Below are 23293 nucleotides of genomic sequence, written 5' to 3'. Positions count from 1 at the left end.
CTTTTCAGGATTTGAAGCATCGTTTTTGTTCTGCCTCTGTGTTGTGTCAACCAGATGTTTCTCTTCCGTTCCAGGTCGAGGTTGATGCTTCTGAGATTGGAACAGGGGCGGTTTTGTCACAGAGAGGTTCTGGTTGCTCAGTGTTGAAACCATGTGCTTTCTTTTCCAGGAAGTTTTCGGCTGCTGAGCGTAATTATGATGTGGGCAACCGAGAGTTGCTAGCCATGAAGTGGGCATTCGAGGAATGGCGTCATTGGCTTGAAGGAGCTAAGCATCGCGTGGTGGTATTGACTGATCAGAAGAACCTTACTTATCTCGAGTCTGCCAAGCGCTTGAATCCTAGACAGGCCCGTTGGTCGTTATTTTTTGCCCGCTTCGATTTTGTGATTTCGTACCTTCCGGGCTCTAAAAATGTGAAGGCGGATGCTCTGTCTAGGAGTTTTGTGCCCGACTCTCCGGGTTCATCTGAGCCGGCGAGTATCCTCAAGGAAGGAGTCATTGTGTCTGCCATCTCCCCTGATTTGAGGCGATTGTTGCAAAAATTTCAGGCGAATAAACCTGATCGTTGTCCGGCGGAGAAACTGTTCGTCCCTGATAGGTGGACTAGTAAAGTTATCTCTGAACTTCATTGTTCGGTGTTGGCTGGTCATCCTGGAATCTTTGGTACCAGAGAGTTAGTGGCTAGATCCTTCTGGTGGCCATCTCTGTCACGGGATGTACGTACTTTTGTGCAGTCCTGTGGGATTTGTGCTAGGGCTAAGCCCTGCTGTTCACGTGCCAGTGGGTTGCTTTTGCCCTTGCCGGTCCCAAAGAGGCCTTGGACACATATTTCGATGGATTTCATTTCTGACCTTCCCGTTTCTCAAAAGATGTCAGTCATTTGGGTGGTCTGTGATCGCTTTTCTAAAATGGTCCATCTGGTGCCCTTGGTTAAATTGCCTTCCTCCTCTGATTTGGTGCCTTTGTTCTTCCAGCATGTGCTTCGTTTGCATGGCATTCCTGAGAATATTGTTTCTGACAGAGGTTCCCAGTTTGTTTCAAGGTTTTGGCGAGCCTTTTGTGGTAGGATGGGCATTGACCTATCTTTTTCCTCGGCTTTCCATCCTCAGACTAATGGCCAGACCAAACGAACCAATCAGACCTTGGAAACATATCTGAGATGTTTTGTTTCTGCTGACCAGGATGATTGGGTGTCCTTTTTGCCGTTGGCTGAGTTCGCCCTTAATAATCGGGCCAGCTCGGCTACCTTGGTCTCTCCATTTTTCTGCAATTCTGGGTTCCATCCTCGTTTCTCTTCAGGACAGGTTGAGTCTTCGGACTGTCCTGGTGTGGATGCTGTGGTGGACAGGTTGCAGCAGATCTGGACTCAGGTAGTGGACAATTTGACCTTGTCCCAGGAGAAGGCTCAACTTTTCGCTAATCGCAATTAAAATTTTAATTTTTAAAACCAGAGTGTTATGTCACACAAAATAGTTAATAAATAACATTTACCGCATGACTACTTTCCATCAGCACAATTTTCCAACTTTTTTTTTTTAGGACGTCAGAAGGGTTAAAAGTTAAATCAGCAATTTCCCATTTTTCCAACAAAAATTACAAAATCTTTTTTTTTTTTGTGAACACATCAAATTTTAAGTGACTTTGAGATTCTCATATGACAGAAAATTCCAGAAGTGACAATTATAAAAACTGCACCCATAAAAGGTACTTAAAAGCACATAAAAAAAAAAATGTATTAACCCTTCGAAGGCTGGAACTCAAGCAACGTGGTGCACGGCACGGCTCAAAAGGGAAGAAGTGTCATTTGAATTTTGGAGTGCAAAATTGTCTGGTGTCATTAGTGGACACCAGTTCGCGCTTGGAGAGCCTTTGATGTGCCTAAACAATGGAAGCCCCCCACAAGTCACCCCATTTTGGAAAATAGACCCCTCAAGGAATTTATCTGGATGTCTGGTGAACACTTTGAATCCCCAGGTGCTTAAGGGCAGTCCCCCACGTACAGATAATTCCGGTACCGGAAAAAAAAAAAATCGGTACCGGAATTATCCGTGTCCGTGTGCCCTATGTTTCTGTGGTACATCAGTGTGGCACACGTGCGGCACACGTGTGCCGCCCGTGTGCCCACTGGGTACCACACGGAGCGCGCCGGAGACAGCGCTAAAGTTCAGCGCTGTCCCCGGCATCGTACTGAAGCCCCATGCGTTTGCTGCAGGGAAAATATGTATATAAGTGTTTAAAATGCAGATCCAGGTCCCCCCCCCCCCGCTGTGATTAAAATACTCACCTAGCTTCCGGATCCCTCGCCGCATCGCCTCCTGTATGCGGTCACGTGGGGCCGCCGATTACAGTAATGAATATGCATCTCCGCCCCTTTGGCGGACATTTCCTATGTAAATCTCAGAGTGACTTGTTTCAGATGAAACCCCCGAGGGATCCACTTACTGTAATGAGGCAGCAGAGTTACTCTGGACTCCGTCTGGCCTTTGTTCAGCGGTGCCCTTCTTTTCAGAGATGTACAAAACTGTGGTCAACCGCGTTTTTATGCACGCCTAAAAAGATGAACAGTGGCGGATCCACAGTGCCTCCAGCTGCCTCATTTTAGGGAATCTTCCTTCTGGGATTCCGTCTGAATTACGTATTTCACACTTTTACACGGAAACCCAGGTGTAAGCACTCAGTGTAGTGCTCAGGATAAATGTGTGCCATGCTTTACTGCGATCTTTTGGAGGCAGAATGAACAAATGAACACAGGTGAAGAATTGGTTTATTTTTATGACTTTCTTTGTGAGGTATTAGTGATTGGTCAACTTTATTCTTTGGGTCAGTGCGATTACAGCTATAGCAGATTTATATAGATTTTTTTCTTTTTAGCTGCAATAAAAGACACTTTTTATTGCAAAAACAAGTTTTTGCATCACCATATTTTGAGAGGATTCTATAATTCTGTCGACAGTCATGAGGGCTTGCTTTTTGCTCGACTATTTGACGTTTTTATTGGTACCACTTTTTCGGTCACATAACCTTGTTTTGATCGCTTTCTATTCTGGTTTTTAGGAGGCAGTGTGTACAGAAAACAGCAATTCAGGATTTTTTTATGCTGTTCTGCGTGTTGTAAAATTGATAAGGATAAGGCAGCTTTATTTCTTGGGACAGTACGATTATAGCGATGCCACAGTTCAAATAGAGGGATTGTTTGGTACTTACCGTAAAATCTCTTTCTTGGAGCCTTCATTGGGGGACACAGATAACCGTGGATGTATGCTGCTGCTAGGAGGCTGACACTATGCAAAAAAGGAAAAAGAGTAGCTCCTCCCCAGCAGTATACACCCACCGACAGGCACCAAATACCTCAGTTGGTGTAAAAAGCAGTAGAAGCGAACAGAACTCAGAAAATAAAAGTACCAACTCAACCAGGGCGCTTAGACCCAAACACGGTACCAGAAAAAAAAAACAAGTAGGGAAGGAGCTGTGTCCCCCAATGAAGTGAAGGCTCCAAGAAAGAGTACCAAAAAATCCCTCTTTCTTTCTCGCTTCATGGGGGACACAGATAACCGTGGGACATCCAAAAGCAGGCCCAGAAAAGGGTGGGTAGAAAAAGAATAAGAGAAAGGGCTGAGGTAGTATGATGCGCAACCGCCGCCTGAAGTACCTTCCTACCAAAACTTGAATCAGACGAGGCCTGGGTATGAACCCTATAGAACCTCGGAAAAGTATGCAAGGACAGCCAGGTTGTGGCCTTGCAGACCTGTAAGGTGGAAGCCTGGAGGCGAAGAGCCCAAGAAGCTCCGACAGCTCTGGTAGAGTGGGCCCGCACCCCTGGAGAGGGCCGTTTCTCTTGAATGCGGTAGGCTTCCTTTATCGCTGAACGAATCCAACGAAAGATCATGGACTTGGACGCCTGAAGACCTTTCCGACGACCCTCAGAGATGACAAACAGAGAATCGGATTGGCGAAAGGAGGCAGTTCTAGAAAGATAGACCCGAATGGCCCTGACCATGTCCAGTTTGTGAAGAGACTTTCCCAGGGGATGAACCGGGGAAGGACAGAATGAGGGAAGAACGATGTCCTCATTGATGTGGAAGGCAGACACCACCTTGAGAAGGAACCAAGGGAAAGGTCTAAGAACTACCTTGTCCTGATGTAGAATCAGAAATGGAGAACGGCAGGATAAAGCTGCCAACTCAGAGACCCTCCTTATTGATGTAATAGCAATCAGAAAAGCCACCTTCCAGAAAAGAAGGGAAAAGGAAATGTCCTGAAGGGGTTTGAAGGGCACAGCCTGGAGAGCACCCAGAACCAGGTTGAGATCCCAAGGTTCCAACGGGGCCTGGAAAGGAGGGGCAAGATGCGCGACGCCTTGGAGAAAAGTCGGTACCTGAGGGATGGAAGACAGGTCCTTCCGAAAAAGAGCGGAGACCTGGACAGAGCGGAGACTTGACCCTTCAGGGTACTGAGGGATAGTCCCGAGTCGAGACCTGCCTGAAGGAAACCAAGAAAATCCGGAAGGGAAAAAGACATCAGAAAAACCTGGTTTGATTCGTACCATCGGAAGAAAGCCTTCCAGTACCTGTGGTAAATGCGGGAGGAAGCTGGTTTTCTAGTTCTGATCATGGTCTGAATGACCTGGTGTGAAAAACCGGACTCCCTTAAGACCGCGGCCTCAACGACCATGCCGTTAAACTCAGAGACTGAGAACTCTGGTGGAAGAGCGGACCTTGTGAGAGAAGGTCTGGGAGCCTCCAGGGGGTATCCGAGAGCATAACCGGCAACCAGAATGCCCTCTGCCTTGATCTTTTTTATGACCCTTGGGATCAAGGGAAGAGGAGGGAACAGGTAAGGGAGCTGAAACTAGGACCACAGAATTACCAGGGCGTCGTTGCCGATGGCCAGAGTATCCCAGGATCTGGCTACGAACTGAGCTACCTTGTGGTTCATCCAAGACGCCATGAGGTCGACGTCTGGAGTGCCCTAACGCTGACATATCTGATCGAAGATCGAGGGATGGAGAGACCACTCGCCCGCTGCCAGGGCTTGATGGCTTAAGAGATCGGCTGCCCAATTCTTGACCCCCGAATGTGAACGTTCCGCCCAACGCAGAATCTTTGCCGTTTCCACCATCACCTGACTGCTGCGAGTCCCGCCATGGTGGTTCAAGTATGCCACGGCTGTGGCGTTGTCCGACTAAATGCGTTCGGGCCCGCCTGTCAGGAGAGACAGCCAGTGTAATAGGGCAAGGAAGATCGCTCTGATTTCCAGAAGGTTGATGGGAAGAAGAGCCTCCTGGGCGGTCCAGCAACCCTGAGCTGTGTGTTGTCGAAAGACTGCTCCCCATCCGAGCAGACTGGCGTTAGTGGTGATGACTTGCCGAAGGGGGAGGAAGGACCTCCCTACCAGGACTGAGGAGGACAGTCCACCAGGTCAGGGACTGCCATACTGAGAGAGGCAGACGAACTGGCCGGTCCAGCGAAGTCGTGGACTTGTTCCAAGTGGACAGAAGGAACAGCTGGAGGGGGCGAGTGTGGAACTGGGTGAAAGGCACGGGTTCCATGGATGCAACTATCTTTCCCAGGACTCCCATACAGAATCGTAGGGGACGGGGGATGGGTGTTTTAGAGATCAGACTGCCTTGCGGAGAACGGAGAACTTGTTCTTCAGGAGAAAGACCCAAGCCAAGTTCGTGTCAAACTCCATGCCCAGGAATGTGAGAGGCTGGGAGGGGATCAGAGAGGACTTATCTCTGTTAATGATCCAGCCGAGACGAGTTAGGGTGTCCAGAGAGATCTGAAGGCTTCGCGCACAGTCTTGATGAGAAGAACCCTTGAACAGCAGATCATCCAGGTAAGGGATAATGAGAATCCCCCTGGCACGAAGAATGGCCATGACAGCAGCCATGACCTTGGTGAAAACCCTGGGGACAGACGCCAGGCTGAAGGGAAGGGCCGTGAATTGGTAGTGATCGTCCTGGATTGCAAACCGAAGGAATCTCTGGTGCCTCACACAAATAGGGACATGCAGGTACACATCCTGAATGTCGACCGAGCAGAGAGATTACCCCCGGTTCCATGGCGGCGATCACTGACCGTAGGGCTTCCATCCTGAAGTGGCGGAGACGAACGTGACGATTCAGCAATTTCAGATCCAGAATTGGACGGAGAGAACCGTTTTTTTTTTTTTCGGGACTACGATTCGAGTAGAACCCCGAAAAACGTTCGTTTGAAGGAAGGGGAACGACTACACCAGCGGTGACCAGAGAAGATACTGCTCGGAGAAAACCGGGTAATTGGGACGGCTGCTTTGGTGGGCGAGAAGGAAAGAAGCGATTTTCTGGGAGGGAAGAAAACTCGATCTTGTAACCGGAGGTAACGATCTCCCTGACCCAGGCATCGCTGACCACCGACAGCCAGGCGTCCTTGAAAGAGAGAATCCTGCCTCCCACCCTGGAAAGACTTCCAGGTGGGGGCGACCTGTCACTTAGAACGGAACCTGTTTAAACGGGACCCAAAGGACCTTGAGGGCTGGCCCTTAGACCTCCAGCTGGGGGCTGGTTTGTAAGAGGGTTTCCTTCGTTCGCCTGTGGCAGAGGGACGCGCCTTCTGTGAAGAGGAATCCGAAGCTGCAAATGGGCTTTCTGATGAAAAAACGCTTGGGTCTAGACTAAGGGAGAGAGGTGCTTTTGCCTCCGGTAGAGTCCGAAATGATCTGGTCTAGCCGAGCCCCAAAGAGCCTGGAGCCCTGGAAGACTAAGTTGGTGAGGAACTTCGTGGAAGCGGTATCTGCACTCCATGCCTTCAGCCAAAGGATGCGGCGTATAGCCACAGTGTTGCTACTTGCCCTGGCTGAACAAGCTGCTGCATCCAAGGAGACAGCTAAAACGTATTTGCCAGCGTGGCCAATCTGGTCTGCCAGTTCGGCTAGCTCGTCTGGAGAAGCCGAAGCTAAAATGCCCCGGCGAAGAATCTTGGCCCAGGCGGAGATGGCCTTTGCCACCCAGGTGGAGGCGAAACTGGGGCAGAGGGAAGCGCCAGTTGCCTCAAAGGCAGATTTGGCTAGTGTCTCGATCTGCCTGTCCGTCGCGTCTTTTAAGAGATGCACCATCCAGTAAGGACAGAACCGTCTTGGAAGAAAGACGAGAAACCGGCGGATCCACCTTGGGGGACTCTGCCCACCTGACAAGGAGATAGGCACTAAGAGTATAGGACGTCTAGGTGTTTTCTGCCCGGAAAGCGCTTTTCGGGATGCTCCCAGTGCTTAGACAGGGTAGACTCAAACTCCTCGTGGTTGGGAAAGGAGCGAGAGGGACGTTTTAGCCGCTTAAAGGAAACGGAAGGATCCTGGAGAGGAACCTCGTCCTGTTTAAGTTTGAGGGTTTGAGAGATAGCCGAGATGAGACTATCAACCATTACCTGCATACTGGAAGTCTGGTCTGAATCAGAGTCAGATCCGGACTGTGAATCTATATCCAACCCAAGGTCCTCCTCCGAAGAGGGGAATTGGGAAGAAGAGAGCAGCTTGGGTGCTGCGGAGGGACCCGGAGAGCTGCATGAGGAGCCAGACAGAGTCCTCTTCCTAAAACGGCTGGCTGGTCTGTCTCTTTGAGGGTCAGTATCAGGTGCGTGTGAATCGCCATGAGAGACGTTTGGAGCACTGGGGGCTGCAGACAGCTGTGGAAGTCGTTCAAGCGCCTGGATCAGAGACTGTGATACCTTAGTCAGGTCAGAGACTGACTGGGACATAGCAACAGCCCACTCTGGGGGAGGGGGAGTGCACTCATCCCGGGAGTCTGAGGGCTCCTGTGGGGCAGACATGGTAGGAGGACTGCAGGACTGACAGAGAGACGACGACTGGCCTGAGGAACACTTTTTCTTACAACGTGCACAGGCGTAATGGATTATAGTGGGCTTGGAAAGAGAAGCCCCTGCAGAGTTGGACATATGTAGAGCCTGTTGTGCTATCTGCCAGAGGTGTCTGGTGGCTATACTGCGGAGAGGAGGCTATCCGAAAAATTAGGGGCATATAGAAAGCCGAGAACAAGAGCCTACCCGTCCAGCAATAGCAGCAACAGACGTTATCTGTGTCCCCCGAGCCGAAAGAATCCGTCCAGGCAGAGCGGTGCACGAGGTGCTGCGCAGCTTCCAAGATGGAGGAACGCAGGAGACCTCGTGTGAAGGAGAGGGGCATGGCCTCGTTGTGGAGCCGATGTGATAAGACGGGTGGCAAGAGAGGGGCAAGTCTTTGTCAGGGACGACGTCTGATTGGCCCTCAGAGGCGCCAAGAAGGGCGCGCACAAAGGGTAGGGGGGTGTGGAAAGAGAAAGTGAAAGTGCCGGGGAGCGCACCTGCAGTGGAATGAGGTATGGTGCGACTGAAAGAGGATGAGGGGACACCAGAAGAGGCGCTGATAAAGTAAGCGCGGGTTCGCTGGGCGGGAAATTAAAATTTAAGCGCGCTCCTGCAGGTCTCCTTTACCTGACAGCTGTCCGGTCCGTGATCGCTGAGGATCGTCCGGGGCCAAAGGGTGGGAGGGTCACTGGAAAATCGGATCCTTCTTCCCACACCGCCTCCAGATGGTGTAGAAGACGGCATCAACCCCCTAGGGAGGCGGGAGGTCGCCGCTGGCAACCACCGTCTTCCTTTCAGCCCTCTCCGAAATGGCGAGGACTGGCCACCAGAATCTGCCCTGGAGCACCTGTGAAGGTGACAGGGGATATTGTCCTGCCGGCGGGCCTGAGAGTTGCGATGTGGGTGACACCACACAGCTCGCTGAGCCGCCTATAATGGGAAGACAGGGTGAAAATAACACCCTGATTCCCTAACGCTGTATCTGAAAAACAAAAAGAGTTAATAAAACACAACAAACCTGTAAGAAAAAAAAAAGGTTAGCTGCGGATCTGGGGAGATCCAGGTCCACCTCCTACAGACACTTAGCACAAACTGAGGTACTTGGTGCCTGTCGGTGGGTGTTTACTGCCGGGGAGGAGCTACTCTTTTTTTCCTTTTTGCATAGTTTCAGCCTCCTAGCAGCAGCAGCATACACCCACGGTTATCAGTGTCCCCCAATGAAGCGAGAAAGACATTTTATTTTATGTTTTGGCGCTTTTACACAAAAAAAATTATTATTTTTACATCACATTATTCTGAGAGCTATAACTTTTTTATTTTTCTACTGATGGAGCTGTATGGCGGCTTGTTTTTTTGCGGAACAAGATGACGTTTTCAGAGATACCATTGCTATTTATATTTGTCTTTTTGATTGTCTTGGATTCCACTTTTTGTTCGGTGGTATGATGAAAAAGCATCTTTTTTTTACCCCTTTTTTTTTTCCAGTGTTCATTGACGAGGTTAACTAGTTTGACAGTTTTATACCAAATGTATAAAAAAAAATTTCTATTACATAAAAATACTTACTGTATTTGTGGGCACAATTTATGTATGTAGGTGTTCATTTTTTTACTTTATAACTCAGTCCCTCTATGGGACTACACTTTTTGCAGTCTGATCACTGGTATACAGCATTGCTATCCACTAGCATTGCAATGCTTTCTAATCTGCCAGTCTGCTCTCACACAGGCTTCTTAGACAATGCTCTGACAATGATCTAACAAGCTTGCTAGAGCCTGGTTACCCCGATGTCATCATGAGAACCTTGGGTCACCATGGCAACGATCAGGCCCTCGCGATAAAGTTGCGGTGGCGCCGATCGGAGAGGGCGCTCCCTTCCTCTCCCTGTCTTCCAAATGCTGCGTTTGTTAGCCATCGCAGCATTTAGGGGGTTAAATTGTCGGGAGTGGTGTGGGCACCGCTCCTGGCAGTCAGAGCCGGGTGTCAGTACGATGTTAGCTGAATACTCGGTGGCAATTGCGCATGCACAGCTTCTGTGCACGCAAAATCACCATGACGTATCCATACGTCATAGGTCGGGAAGTCCTTCCCTTCCATGAAGTATGGATACGTCTAAGGTCATGAAGGTGTTAAAGGGCTTGTCCTATCTGGGAATTTATGGTATATCAATTTATCTGAGAATGCAGCGAGGGACACGCACGTGGTTCCCAGAGGGAAAAGGGAGAGAACACCACTGATGACTCTTATTATTCTACTTACCCCATATGCCAAAGCTTTTTCAGTTGTTTCTTTGAGCTTGTTTTTGACTTCTGGTGAAGTGATTGTGGTCAGTAATTTTTTAGCTAGGTCTTCGGGCATCCCAGCTTTCTTAGCAGCCTAAACAAGGTTAGAAACAAAAAAAATTATTATTATTATTATTAAAGAGTCTATACTGTATTTTGGGTAGTCAAAGGGTCCGATATGACTGACCAAAAACCAGACTAAATGGTCTCTTAAAGGTATGAAATACATCAGCTACGTAGATGTGAAAAGGGGTTATTAAGTTAAAGATGACCTTTCACAGCCCTGCTTTGCTCTAGCATGTGTCATCACTCTGCAGAGAGGAGAGCAGACGGATTGTCACCGCTTTTGTGGAAGTATAAGCTGACTGCTTATGATTGGTCAGCATCAAAAAGAGGAAAAAGTACACGCCCCCAGTGAAATCTCTCTGGTAGTGCCCACTTAAAAAAGTAACAGTTTTGGTGCCAAATACTTTGATCACTAATATCTCCGCAATGCAGATGCAAAATGAAAACAAACCAAAATATTCTATTCTGCTCTGCAGCGTTTATTACAATGTGCATCCAGCTCAACAAGAAATATTCGGTGAAAGGTCTTCTATACTATTGATGGCCAATTAAGGGTTCGTGTACATGACTATATGAATTGGAAGAGTGCTATCCATCGTTTTGACAGATAGTACTCGTCCCCATGTTATTCTATGGGGCTGTGAACATGTCCGATTGGAATCGCAGTATGCAAGATTTGCCTCCGAGAATCACCCAAAAAAAAAAGCATGAACCGCACCTCCAAAAATCATACATTGATCTAATGCCGCGAGGCAAAAATATATATGTAACTGAACATATGAGGTTCTTAGTTTAACATTCTGATCAGACTGTGTGAAGCCCACTGCTACTTTGAGGTCAACCTCTTAGTGGATCCCTATCGCCCTAAAGGTACCGTCACACTAAGCGACGCTGCAGCGATACCGACAACGATCCGGATCGCTGCAGTGTCGCTGTTTGGTCGCTGGAGAGCTGTCACACAGACCGCTCTCCAGCGACCAACGATGCCGTTAACCAGGGTAAACATCGGGTTACTAAGCGCAGGGCCGCGCTTAGTAACCCGATGTTTACCCTGGTTACCAGCGAAGACATCGCTGAATCGGTGTCACACACGCCGATTCAGCGATGTCAGCGGGAGAGCCAGCGACGAAATAAAGTTCTGGACTTTCTTCCCCGACCAGCGATATCACAGCAGGGGCCTGATTGCTGCTGCCTGTCACACTGGACGATATCGCTAGCGAGGACGCTGCAACGTCACGGATCGCTAGCGATATCGTCTAGTGTGACGGTACCTTAATGGAGTGGAGCTGTGTGCCGACCATCACCGCAGCGACAATGCACTGGCCGGGCAGATGGCCTGATGCATCACAGCGCCCATGCTGCAAGATACTAAGAAAGGGATTCAACTAGATTTCAACTTCAGTCCTATCATGTATGTCACTGAATGCCATAAAAATCTTCAAACATATTTGCGGGCGCTCAGTGCATCTCTACATGTCAGAAAGCCTTCAGGATACTTTTTTTTTTAAAGCAATTATCCCATAAATATTTATCACCTGTCCACGGGAAAGGAGATGCAACAAATGTAAAACTACGACTGATCCGAATAACAAGGGACAGGAACACTCCTATTTGAATGGAGAAATAGGGCGCACTGTGGGACCCACTGCTCTTTTCACTTCCCACCAGAGATGGTGGATGAGCATGCTCACTAATGTTTCATTCAGAGGACTTTGAGACCCCCACTATCATGACTGCTGGGTTTCTCAGTGGTGAGACTCTCAGCGATCAGTCACTTATCACTCCTCATCTCCTGTTTATAGGTGACAAATGTTTATAGGACGACCATTTTAAAGGATGCGGAAAAAACTCTGTTTCCTTTTGTATGAAGTCAGACATATGGAACTATAATCGCACCCCATAGAAGTTGGTCGGTATGCAGACCTATGTCCCAATTTCATAAAGTATTTTTTTTTAACTGAACTGAAAAAAGGACTAAAATCAATCAATAAAAACATGTCCAGATACAAAACGCACAAACAGAATGCAACATCTCCATGACAAAAGCAGGGGCAGCACAGGTGGAAAATACTGAAAACGACCACTTACTAACCGAACAAACATCCGTGGGACGGCTGCCTAGTATTCTAATTGCACATACGTCAGCATCGGGAGCCATTTACACCTATGCATGAGATGCACCTCTGTCCCTATAACAGCCCATTACCAATGCCCCTCCTATTACATCAGGTGGGCTGCTAGTACCGTATGTGCACCCACAGGCCAGAGACCCCAAATTAGATTCAGCCTACACCCTGCAAAAAAGATGTATATAATAGCTGAGGTATTGGTCGATATTTTGGCCAAAATACCCAAGCTCGCAACCCGCGTCAAGGGTCCTCGTTATCTTGCGAGTATCAACACTAAATTCAAAAACAATTTACTGAAAAAAGTACTTAGTCCTTGCAGACCTGTGTGCAATTAGAATACTAAGCAGCCGTCCCACAGATGTTTGGTGGGTTAGTAAGTGGTTCTTTTCAGTATTTTGCACCTGTGCTGCCCCTGCCTTAATCATGGGGGTCCTGCTGCATCCTGTTTGTGTATTTGTGTCTGGACATGATATTGCAAGTATGGCTGATTTTTCGCTTTCAGTAATTTTTCTTTTTTTTTTTACCTGAAGTATGCTCTCTGGTTCTGTAATGTCTTTATCCTGGAAGAAGAAATCACAGATGAAAAAAAGAGATATCACAATTCACAAGAGACCATAATATTAAAATGGTCGTCCGACCTTAATCTTCAATGTCTGCAGACTTGTGAATCCTCACATCGTGTGTACTGCGCCCTATGAGTATTCTGCACCAGGAACAGTAGTCATGTGACCCCAAGTATGCGCTATGCCATCTTCCGGTCACATTCCGACTAGATGTGGAAGCTTCGCTCAGCATACTTGCATTGAACAAGGCGGAAACAGTCTAGTCGCAATATGTGCATATCGCATACTTGGGGGAACATGATGACACCGGAGAATTCCCACAGTGCGCAGTGCACGCGATGTGAGGATTCGTGATCCTGTTGTCACAGAGTGGCTGCAATCTTGTAGTTTTAGAATGGACAACCCCTATAAAGAAAGTTGAATGCATGCAAATGGATTACAGACAGATGCTTCCTTTTCAGACAATTCAAAGATTTATAAATTCTAAAAAGAAATGAAAAAAAATATATATTTTTTTAACAAGGCAGAAAATCATAATGCATTGCAAAATTTGACTCATTAAAAACTTGTTTCCAGTTTCAATAGACTCTTCAACAATGAAACTGCACTCTAAGAAGGTAAAGGAGTTGAATTCTGGAAATCACAGGATTGATATGCAAATGATGAAAAAAAAATGAAAACAAATTTTTCAAAACATCTCGATTTATGCAATATGGTGTATCAGTGCCATGTGCAGAAATCCCCTTACTTACACGCCTTGGCTGTCATCAATTAGGTTATTATTGGTTGTCTAAGGAATGTTCTGTCACTTGGGCAAATCATCAAGATCCGCTGCTGGCAGGTCCCTGTGTAATTGTTGACCAATGACGTTCCAAATGTGCTCAATGGGACACAAGTCTGGAGACGCTGCCAGACATGGAAGCATGTTTAGATCAACAATTACAATTTTTCATAATTTGCATATCAGTGACTTGTCTATCGATCCTGTGATTTAATTAATTCCTTTTTGGTGTTGCAATTTTAATGTCGAGGTGTGTACTTGATACAGATGAATCATTATCTAACCTAAATCATGACATGTTAATTACACCACAACGTCGAAAAATATCCTGATGCAGAAACTGTAAATGTACTTTACCCCACAGTAGAAGAATAAATAACTAGATTTGTGTTCTTATCCTTTAATAAGTAATATAATGGAACAAAAAGTAAAGTAATCAGCAACTAATGGAGAGAATATTATAGCACAAAAAGCAATAACACCAACCTCAGACCAGATGCGCAGCCACAAATTCCTGGAGACCTCCTCGAGGAACTCTGGATGTGACATCTGAACAGTAGTCACAAACCGCATGGCTGAAAGGCTCCCTGTAAAGTCCAAAGAATTCAAAGACCTGAACTGTGCAAAAACGGATTAATATTTATTCTTTGGCTCTTTGACAGGTTCCCCAAAGCATTCATGAGCAGAGTGGTAAACGCAATAAACACACAAAAAAACAATAAACCTTAGCAGGCCCAAAGACTCAGCAAAATACAAAACAAAGACCCACCTACTATACACTTAAGCTTTATTGGACCAATAATTAAAAAGGAGGAGCTTTTATAATGTACCAAAAACAGGGGGGAGCTAACAATGTGAGTAATTACTGGCCTTTATTGCGCCCTAGTGGTTGCCCTACCTTGCCGCGGAGGTTGGCACCCAAAAAGGTGAAGTGGCGCCCCCGCTCAAAAACGGCTTACTCTCATTGCCCCTAATAAACCCTGTAAAGAAACAAAGTGGTGGCGTTTTCTTCTTCTTCTTGGATAATCACTAGGCCACAATTAGGGCCAGAACCCCTTCTTCTAACATCGTTAACTGCCCCTAAAAGCCCCTCCTTTTTAATTATTAGTTCAATAAAGCGTAGGTGGGTCTTTGTTTTGTGTTTTACTGGTAAAAGCATTATCCTGCTGAAAGAGGCCACTGCTATTAGGGAACATTGCTGCCAAGCAGGGGTCCTTGATCTGCAACAATGTTTAGGTGTGTATAGGGTTCACATGCTCCTGCCCACCAAACTTATAACATTCCTCACCCAGGAAAGGTGAGGGTTACATGATACATAGGATATAAGTATGTGTAAATGGTGGATTTGCAGTCCATATTTTGCACCACACGGCCATCGAACCTTCCTATTACTTCTCTGGCAGAGCAAATACTAACCTTTATTAAACATAACATCAAAGACATCACTTGGTCTTCGTAAAGGAACCTGATAAAACTCGTTCAGCCTTCTCAGGTCCCTTCCCAAGTAGGCGCCCCTCTTTGGAACCAAGGCAGGGGGCGAGTTACCTATGGATAATAAATCAGGGTAATTTCTGATACTGTAACATTATTGGATCTGTTATATTGTGAAACTGACACATTTTAGAGTGTATTTCAATTCCAAGATAAATCTGAACTATGCAGCAACAAGGCACCAGTATGCACATGTAATCACCTTACAAAAATTATCGTAATCTTCTGACTATAAGACAACCGGACCAGAAGACGCAGCTTGGTTTTAGAGGAGAAAATTAGAAAAAAAAATTGAAGCAAAAAATGTGTTCAGTTCTGTACTAATATTATCCCCTATCCTGGTATATATGGTCCGTCCCCTCATCCCCATCCTGGTTTGCATAGACCTCTCATCCCTACCCTGGTATGCATGGCCCCCTCATCCCTATCCTGGTATGCATGGCCCCCTCATCCCTATCCTGGTATGCATGGCCCCCTCATCCCTACCCTGGTATGCATGGCACCCTTATCCCTATCCTGGTATGCATGGCCCCCTCATCCCTACCCTGGTATGCATGGCCTCCTCATCCCTATCCTGGTATGCATGGCCCCCTCATCCCTACCCTGGTATGCATGGCACCCTTATCCCTGTCCTGGTATGCATGGCCTCCTTATCCCTATCTTGGTATGCATGGCCTCCCCATCCCAATTTTTGTATGCATGACCCCCTCATCCTTATCCTGGAATGCATGTCCCCCTTATCCTTAGCATGGTGGGCATAGCCTCCTCATCCCTATCCTTGTAGGCATGGCTCCCTTATCCCTAGCCTGGTAGGCATGATCCCCCTCACCCTTTTCTGGTATGCATGGTCGCCTCATCCCTATCCTAGACTGCATGGTCTCCTCATCCCTATCCTGGTATGCATGTCCCCCTTAGCCTGGTAGGCATGATTCCCCTCATCCCTATCCTGGTAGGCATGGCCCCCTCATCCCTATCCTGGTAGGCATGGCCCCCTCATCCCTTTTTTTGGTATGCATGGCTCCCTCATCCTTATCCTGGTATGCATGGTCGCTCCATCCCTATCCTGGTATGCATGCAGGGCCATATTTGCCACTAGGCACTTGAGGGCACATGCCAAGGGCGGCAGGATGCGGGGAGAGCCATGTATACAGGGTGGGAGGATGCGGGGGGAGCCATGCATACAGGGTGGGAGGATGGGAAGCCATGCATACAGGGTGGGAGGATGGGGGAGCCATGCATACAGGGTGCGAGGATGGGGAGCCATGCATACAGGGTGGGAGCCATGCATACAGGGTGGGAGGATGGAGGAGCCGTGCACACAGTGTGGGAGGATGGGGGAGCCATGCATACAGGGTGGGAGGATGGAGGAGCCGTGCCCACAGGATGGGAGGATGGGGGAGCCATGCATACAGGATGGGGGAACCATGTATACAGGATGGGAGGATGGGGGACATGTATGAGGAAACAGTACTAGGGAATGGGGGGCATGTATGGGGGAATGGGGGCATATGTGTGGAAACAATATGGGGGATGGGTGCAGACAGTATGGGGAGCGAACGAGGGAATGTGTGTGGACACAGTATGAGTAGCGATGTGAAAAATGGATGTGGACAGAGTACGGGGAGTGAGGGTGATGGGATGTGTGCAGCCAAAGTATGGGGAGTCAGGTGAGCAGGCAGTATAGAAAGTGAGGGGGTAAATATATGAGACAGGATGGTGAACAGGGGGGATGTGAGAGGAGACAGTATGAGGAGGGATGGGAATAGTGTGAGGAGACAGTATGGGGGCAGAAAAGTGAGTGGACACAGAATAGAAACGGAGTAGTGGGGGCGTAGCATGGAGGGACAGTGTGAGGGTACAGCCAGGAGGGGACAGTATACCAAGGAGGGGGGAGTGTGATGAGAGAGTACAGTATAAATACTGAGCCCTATAGAGGGGGACACAGTGTGAGAGGACAATGTGAAGAGGGGGGTCGGTATGGAAAAGAGAAGTCAGTGTGAAGAGCATGTACCATAAGAGGGACAGTGTGGGGGTCATATTTTGTGCAGACAATATAGTGAGGGGCAATTTTTTATTCAGGAGCATTATAATGACACTTGTATCTTTAAGGGCGTCATGTGGAGATTTTCTGCAAAAAAGCGGAGAAGATGCAAGTCTGCAAAGATGGCTGTGGATGAGAAAACTCATCATGGGGTCTGGACAAGATGAAGAAAAGAAGGAGATCGGCTCCAGAGACGACATCAACTATAAGGTACCTGGATGTAAATGTTATTTGTGATACTGACTAACTCTCTTTTTTTAATTTATGTTAGGAGCATTAAAAGGGATGTCCAGGTTTGTGATGAGTCTGCAGTCATTCTTTGTGACTGCAGACTTCTGAGTTCTCACAGTGCGCCCTGCACGCTGTCAGGATTCTCTCGTGATGGTGATTTACATACATGCGGTCACGTGCTGGCTAGACATGTGTGGCCTCACTCAATGAAAATGAACTGAGCGAGGCCGGGCACGTCTAGTCGGAATGTGGTCAGAGGTATACAAATCACATACTTGGGCTGACATGACTGTCGACCGGCAAGGGAGAATCCTAGTAGTGTGCAGTGCATGCGTTGTGAGAATTCAGAAGCTGCGATGTCAGGATTCAGCTCTGCAGGTTCCAGTAGTCGTCACACGGACACTTCACTCATATGTGATTTTCATACGTATGGTCCTGTGACAACGAGCTTCTCTTCTGCTTCTCTGTTTTTCACTGAACATTGAGAGCATTAGGGAGAGGAGCTTGTGGGTACATGACTAAGTGTGCAAATCACATATGTCCTGGGGGGGCACCAAAATGAATTCTTGCCCCTGGTGCCAGAAACCCTAGATACACCTCTGCCGGTATGCCACTGCGAGCGGTGATTACCGGGTCCGGTGGAAGGATGTCTGTGCACAGGCAGTGAGGCAGGGACTGGGGGTGTGCACAGAGAGAGAATGGAGACCCGGAGACTGCCCGTCCCAGTCTATAGCCTGGAGCCCTCATTATCATAGGAATATGTCAGTTAATAAATTGTTTTTCTAACGCTTTATAGTGTAGTTTTAGGTCAGAGTGGGATGGTTAGGGATGAGCTAGGAAGGTGCAGGGACAGGTAGTGATGGCTACTTGCGGACATGTGCGACAGTTGTGGTTTTGCACTTGCGGTAATAAAAAAAACACTGCTAGCAGTGTTTTTTTCCATTGCAGCAAGTACCGCATTTGCTGGATCGCAGCAAAACCGCAAGTGCCGCACATGTCCGCAAGTCCCATAGGGAATGAATGAGGCCGGACGCAGTGTTGCTGTAAGTGATCCGTTACATGGCAGATGCGGAAAAACTGCCGGATCTGCTGCAAAAGGCTACTTTCACATCAGCGATTTATGGCAGTCACTGCCGATAGTGTCATACTTACCAAAGGGGGAGGCAGCACTAAACGTGCCTAGGGCAGCAGAAACTCTAAATACGGCCCTGTATGCATGGCCGCCTCATCCATAGCCAGGTATGCATGGCCCCCATCTCCATCCTGGTATGATTGGCTCCCATCAGAAAAACATAAAAACATTATACTTGCCTTCCTGAATTCCCTCACAGTGTCTTGTTCCGATGCCAGAAGCTGCTTTATGCTTGTAAGCAGCAAGCAGCCCGTGGCAGTGACGTCATGTGCTGCTTACAAGCCGAGGACAGCTGTCAGAATACTCACTGCTCTCCACGTCGGGACTATGTGTGTGGAGAGCACTGAATATTCATTGCAGCTTCCTGTAGCTCCTGGTGTGCCTGCTACTAAAGGGAATGAATATTCACTGCATTCCACGCTTATCGGAGTGGAGAGCAGTAAATATTAATTGACTTAAGTAGCAGGCACACGCGAACGACCGGCAACTACAGGAACTCGGTGGCTGCAGCTAACAACGTGTCTGCTATTAAAAAGAAATGAATATTCACTGCTTTCCATTCTCATGGGCGTGGAATGCGGTGAATAATCATTTCTCTTTAGCAGCTGGCACAGGAGTTAGCAGCAGCCGCCATCTCCTGCCTCCTGTGACCTGCTGCTCAGCTGCTGACACTCCGCCACCTCCAAATCCACAGCGACAGCAGGTATATCCAGACAATAAGACGCACCCCCCATTTTCCTCTACATTTTTGGAGGAAAAAAGTGAGTCTTATAGTCCGAAAAATACGGTAATGATATGACTGTTACAAAGGAACTTATGGGTACATTTTGCTAAGGCTACGTTCACATTAGCGTTGCGCGCCGGTGCGTCGGCGACGCAACGGCGACGCAACGCACCAAAAACGCGCGCAAAAACGCTGCGTTTTGCGACGCGTGCGTCGTTTTTTGACGAAAATCGGACGCACGAAAAATGCAACTTGTTGCATTTTCTTGCGTCCGACGCTAGTGTCGGAAACGACGCACGTGTCGAAAAACGCTACCAAAAAAACGCACGCGTCCCCTATGTTAAACATAGGGGCGCGTCGCCACTGCGTCGCCGACGCAACAGCGACGCACATTAGCGGAACGCTAATGTGAACGTAGCCTTAGAGGGAATCTGTCATAGGGTTTTTGACAGCAGCATATTATGGGGCAGAGACCCGGATTCCAGCGATGTATCACTTACCGAGCTCCCTGCAATCAGTTTGATAATAGCATTGTTTTTTCTGAGCTCTGTATAACCCCACCCACACCACCAATTGTCAGCTGTGTACAATGTGCATAGGCAGAAATCTGCCAATCAAGTGTTGGGTCCGGGGTTATGCAGATCTCATGAATATGGAGGACTACTTGGCAGCAGATTTACTAGCCCTCTAGTGGTAAAATCACTGCTTTATCTGCAGGAGATCTCAACACTACACTACGTAGCCCAGTAAGTGATACATCGCTGGAATCAGGGTCTCTGTCTCTATGTTATGTTGTTCTCAGATTAGGTAGAAAAAAAATCTGATGACACATTCCCATTAATCAGACCACTGAGCTGGCGTAGGGAGACTTATAAACCAGGCAATGCTCCCTGGGAAATAAAATATGCAAAGAGCCTCTTCATAAAGGAAGCACAAATGGCCTCTTACTCATGTAAATAGCAATCCCATCAGTCAATACTGACCTGCGGTATATTTGCTGATTATAAATTGCACAGGCTCTATTACGGCTACAACATTATTGAGCAATTATGAACTAATATTTTAATGTTACACCGAGTTCAGGAGATAAGAAAAATACTTGAGGAGTATATTTACTTTGAGCATTTCTTTTGACCACAGGTGTTGAGACCCCTACATCCCCTTCATATGTCTCATGAGTCCTGGTGTAGGGTAACCTGTACTGTTGTGCTCGCATGTTCTTTTATTTTTTCCATTTTGGAGAACATTTGGATTCATTGTGTATCTGAAGTCATTTGTTAAGGCTCTTACAAGGGTTGACGTTGACTTATAGATTTGCGGCCTCCAATAGGAGGCACTTCAGACCCTGTTCCCTTCCGCTGTTTGCACAAGACTATTAAGAGACACCTGTAATGTAATTTACCCATTTATTCCCTTCCATCTTGCCGACCTTGGGCTTACAGATATGAACTGTCAGATCAAGTGGCAGATAATCATTCGCAGGACCCTCGCCCAGTGGATACGTCAGTGGTCCGAGGTCGTTGGACAGGAGCCGTGCGAGACTCGCCTCCTAACTGCTGACCCCCAGTGACTCCTCAGACTTGTCGGCACAGCGCAACAATATCGCTACAGTGTGACAACTACTGATCAGAAGAGATGCTGCGGATTCCAGCAGTTAAGAGGCCGATTTCAGGGCTGCAGTCCGGCAGCCATAAAATACTGATGTGACCGCTGGACCCAGATCCTGCACATTGATTTGCTCATCTCTAAAAAAAAAAAAAAAAAAAAAAATATGTCTGTTGTACTACAGATCTGCTGATCATGAAAAAAAAAAGGACTAAACGCATCTATAGTTAAAGGGGTATTCCTAAAACTACTACTTGAGTATCTGATTGCTGGTGACCACCACCGATCAAGTCGTCTGTTTGAATTAAAGAGGGATTCCAATAGCAAACATCCTATACTAATATGTATTAGGTGTAATAATAATAATATTAGCAAACACCTCCAATTAGAAGTGTAGTACAGTTTTTCTGATTTGCTATTTCTCTTACCCCATGCGCAGGCATTGCAGGACCTTGTGTATCCATGGTTACGACTACTAGCAACTGGCTGTCACTATATGGTCGTAATCATGGATACCCAAGGTCCTGCAATTCCCTGTACATGGGGAAAGAGACATAGCAAATCAGAAAAACTATACTACATTTCTATTTGGAGGCATTTTCTAATATTATTATTAAACCGACTACATGTTGGGATAAGATGTTGGAGATGGAAATACTCCTTTAAGCAGAAGTTCTGCATCAGCTGTGGCACGCCGTCCAAAGTCTATGACACTTATGGAGAAAGCCTGGAACATTGATGGCCAATCCTTAGGACCTTCGGGCCCACCATACATTGCAGGTACGGATCAGCTTGATATTTACAGGTCATCCCAGTCATTTATGTTAGTAGGAACAAGCTGCAGTTCTAGTGTTACGTACCGGTTGTATTCATTACTCCTGCAAGGTACCCAGGGCATAAACGAATGTCTACGTTCCATATGTTCTTATATCGTAAAAGTATCTGAAACGTAAAAATAAAAAAACAATTTAGAATAGAAGTGTTAACTCCTAGTCCTGGAGCTGCCACGTCATGTATCATTTGTGCAAATCATAGGCCAGATATGATCGTCATATACCATTAATGAAAGGTAAAAACGGATCCTACCCGTGGGATCTGGGTATGCAGTGGATATAAAAAGTTTACACACCTGTTCAGCACCACTGCTGATCAGCTGTTCCCGCTGTCGTTGGCGCTGGGAACTGCCACAGTTTCAGAGCTGCACAGCAAACCTCTGACAACAGAATAGTGGCCGCGGACGAGAACTGCACATCCGGCCCCTATTAATATGAATCAGGGAGGATGTGCGGTACCTGGCCGCGACCATTATACAGTCGACCGAGCTGAGCAGCTCCGCAAATGTGGCTGCTCCGGCTGCCGACACTAGGAACAGCTGATCAGCAGAGGTGCTGGATCTCGCACCTTAACCAATCAGATATTGACAACCTATCCTAAGGATCAGCCATCAATGTTAAAGTCCCCGACAACCCCTTTAAGTTTATTGGCTGTACTGTATTCCCTTGGGTTTTCTGGCCGTGTCATTACAGATTGGCACAATGTCTTAATGATTTAGAACTCGCATTTACTTTGATTATCTTACATACCGTATTGTTCCACATTAATACTATGTCCACTGTATTGATTTTACTCCGATACTCTGACGCACATTTATTAACTTTATTGTTATCAGGTCATGTGATTGGTGTATTTTCCTCCTGCCACTTTCTTGTCCTGTGGAGCCCCCTGCTGGTCTCCAGTTTTGTAATCGGCTTTTACAAAGTTTTTTTTTCTTTTCTATAGCTTTACCTTTTATTAATTTTGGGTTCTTTGCGCATATTTTTTGTAGGCTCCTAGGGAAGTTGAGGGGTACAATATGCACAAAATCTATAGTGCACATAAATAACACCGCAATATAAAGCGATATTATTAGAAAGCGTAATCGTCAGATTACAAACGACAAACCCTAACGTAACACTGGGGACGGTCACGCACACCTGTGCAATGTACAGAATCGTGCAAAACACAAAACCTCTCACCTCGAAGCCCAGCCAGGAATAGGGGGAGACCACATCGTAGAACAGCTCCAGCACCTTCCTGTTAGACATGTCTGCTGCTTACCCTGCAAGGAGCATTGTGGGAAGAGATCAGATTCCTCCCTCTTGTATTTGGCTGACCTTCTGAAACCTGCAAATAGTAAAGGCTCTTGCTGCCATCTGCTGGCAAGTTTCATAATTGCATTTTTTGTCATAAAAAAGCAAGAATACATTATCATTATTATTTATTTTTAAAGTTGCAGTGATTCTATTATTATCTAATATATAAAGCTGAATGTGTGTGTATGTATGTGTGTATGTCCGGGATTGGCATCTGCACCGTCACAGCTACAGCCACAACATTTTGCACAATCACGTCTGGACCCCGAGAGCATCAT

At 47.0% G+C, this 23293-nt stretch overlaps 1 protein-coding gene across 1 annotated transcript in view; it reads right to left on the bottom strand.

Annotated features, from left to right (window-relative positions):
* Positions 1-23057, bottom strand: part of LOC138665800 (glutathione S-transferase kappa 1-like) — a 28468-nt gene extending 5411 nt beyond the window's left edge. The window contains exons 1-6 of the mRNA XM_069753642.1: positions 22899-23057; positions 21744-21825; positions 15076-15204; positions 14146-14246; positions 12840-12875; positions 10098-10214 (exon numbers count right to left, since the gene is read on the bottom strand). Of these exons, the coding sequence (XP_069609743.1) occupies positions 10098-10214; positions 12840-12875; positions 14146-14246; positions 15076-15204; positions 21744-21825; positions 22899-22967 (534 nt within the window). The 5' untranslated portion in view covers positions 22968-23057. The remainder of the gene's footprint in view (positions 1-10097; positions 10215-12839; positions 12876-14145; positions 14247-15075; positions 15205-21743; positions 21826-22898) is intronic.
* Between the last annotated feature and the right edge of the window lie 236 nt (positions 23058-23293).

This window comes from Ranitomeya imitator, chromosome 2 (genome assembly GCF_032444005.1).
Source record: "Ranitomeya imitator isolate aRanImi1 chromosome 2, aRanImi1.pri, whole genome shotgun sequence".
NCBI lineage: Eukaryota > Metazoa > Chordata > Amphibia > Anura > Dendrobatidae > Ranitomeya > Ranitomeya imitator.
The sequence above is the reverse complement of the archived record's forward strand: the minus strand, read 5'-3'. Positions and strand labels throughout refer to the sequence as shown.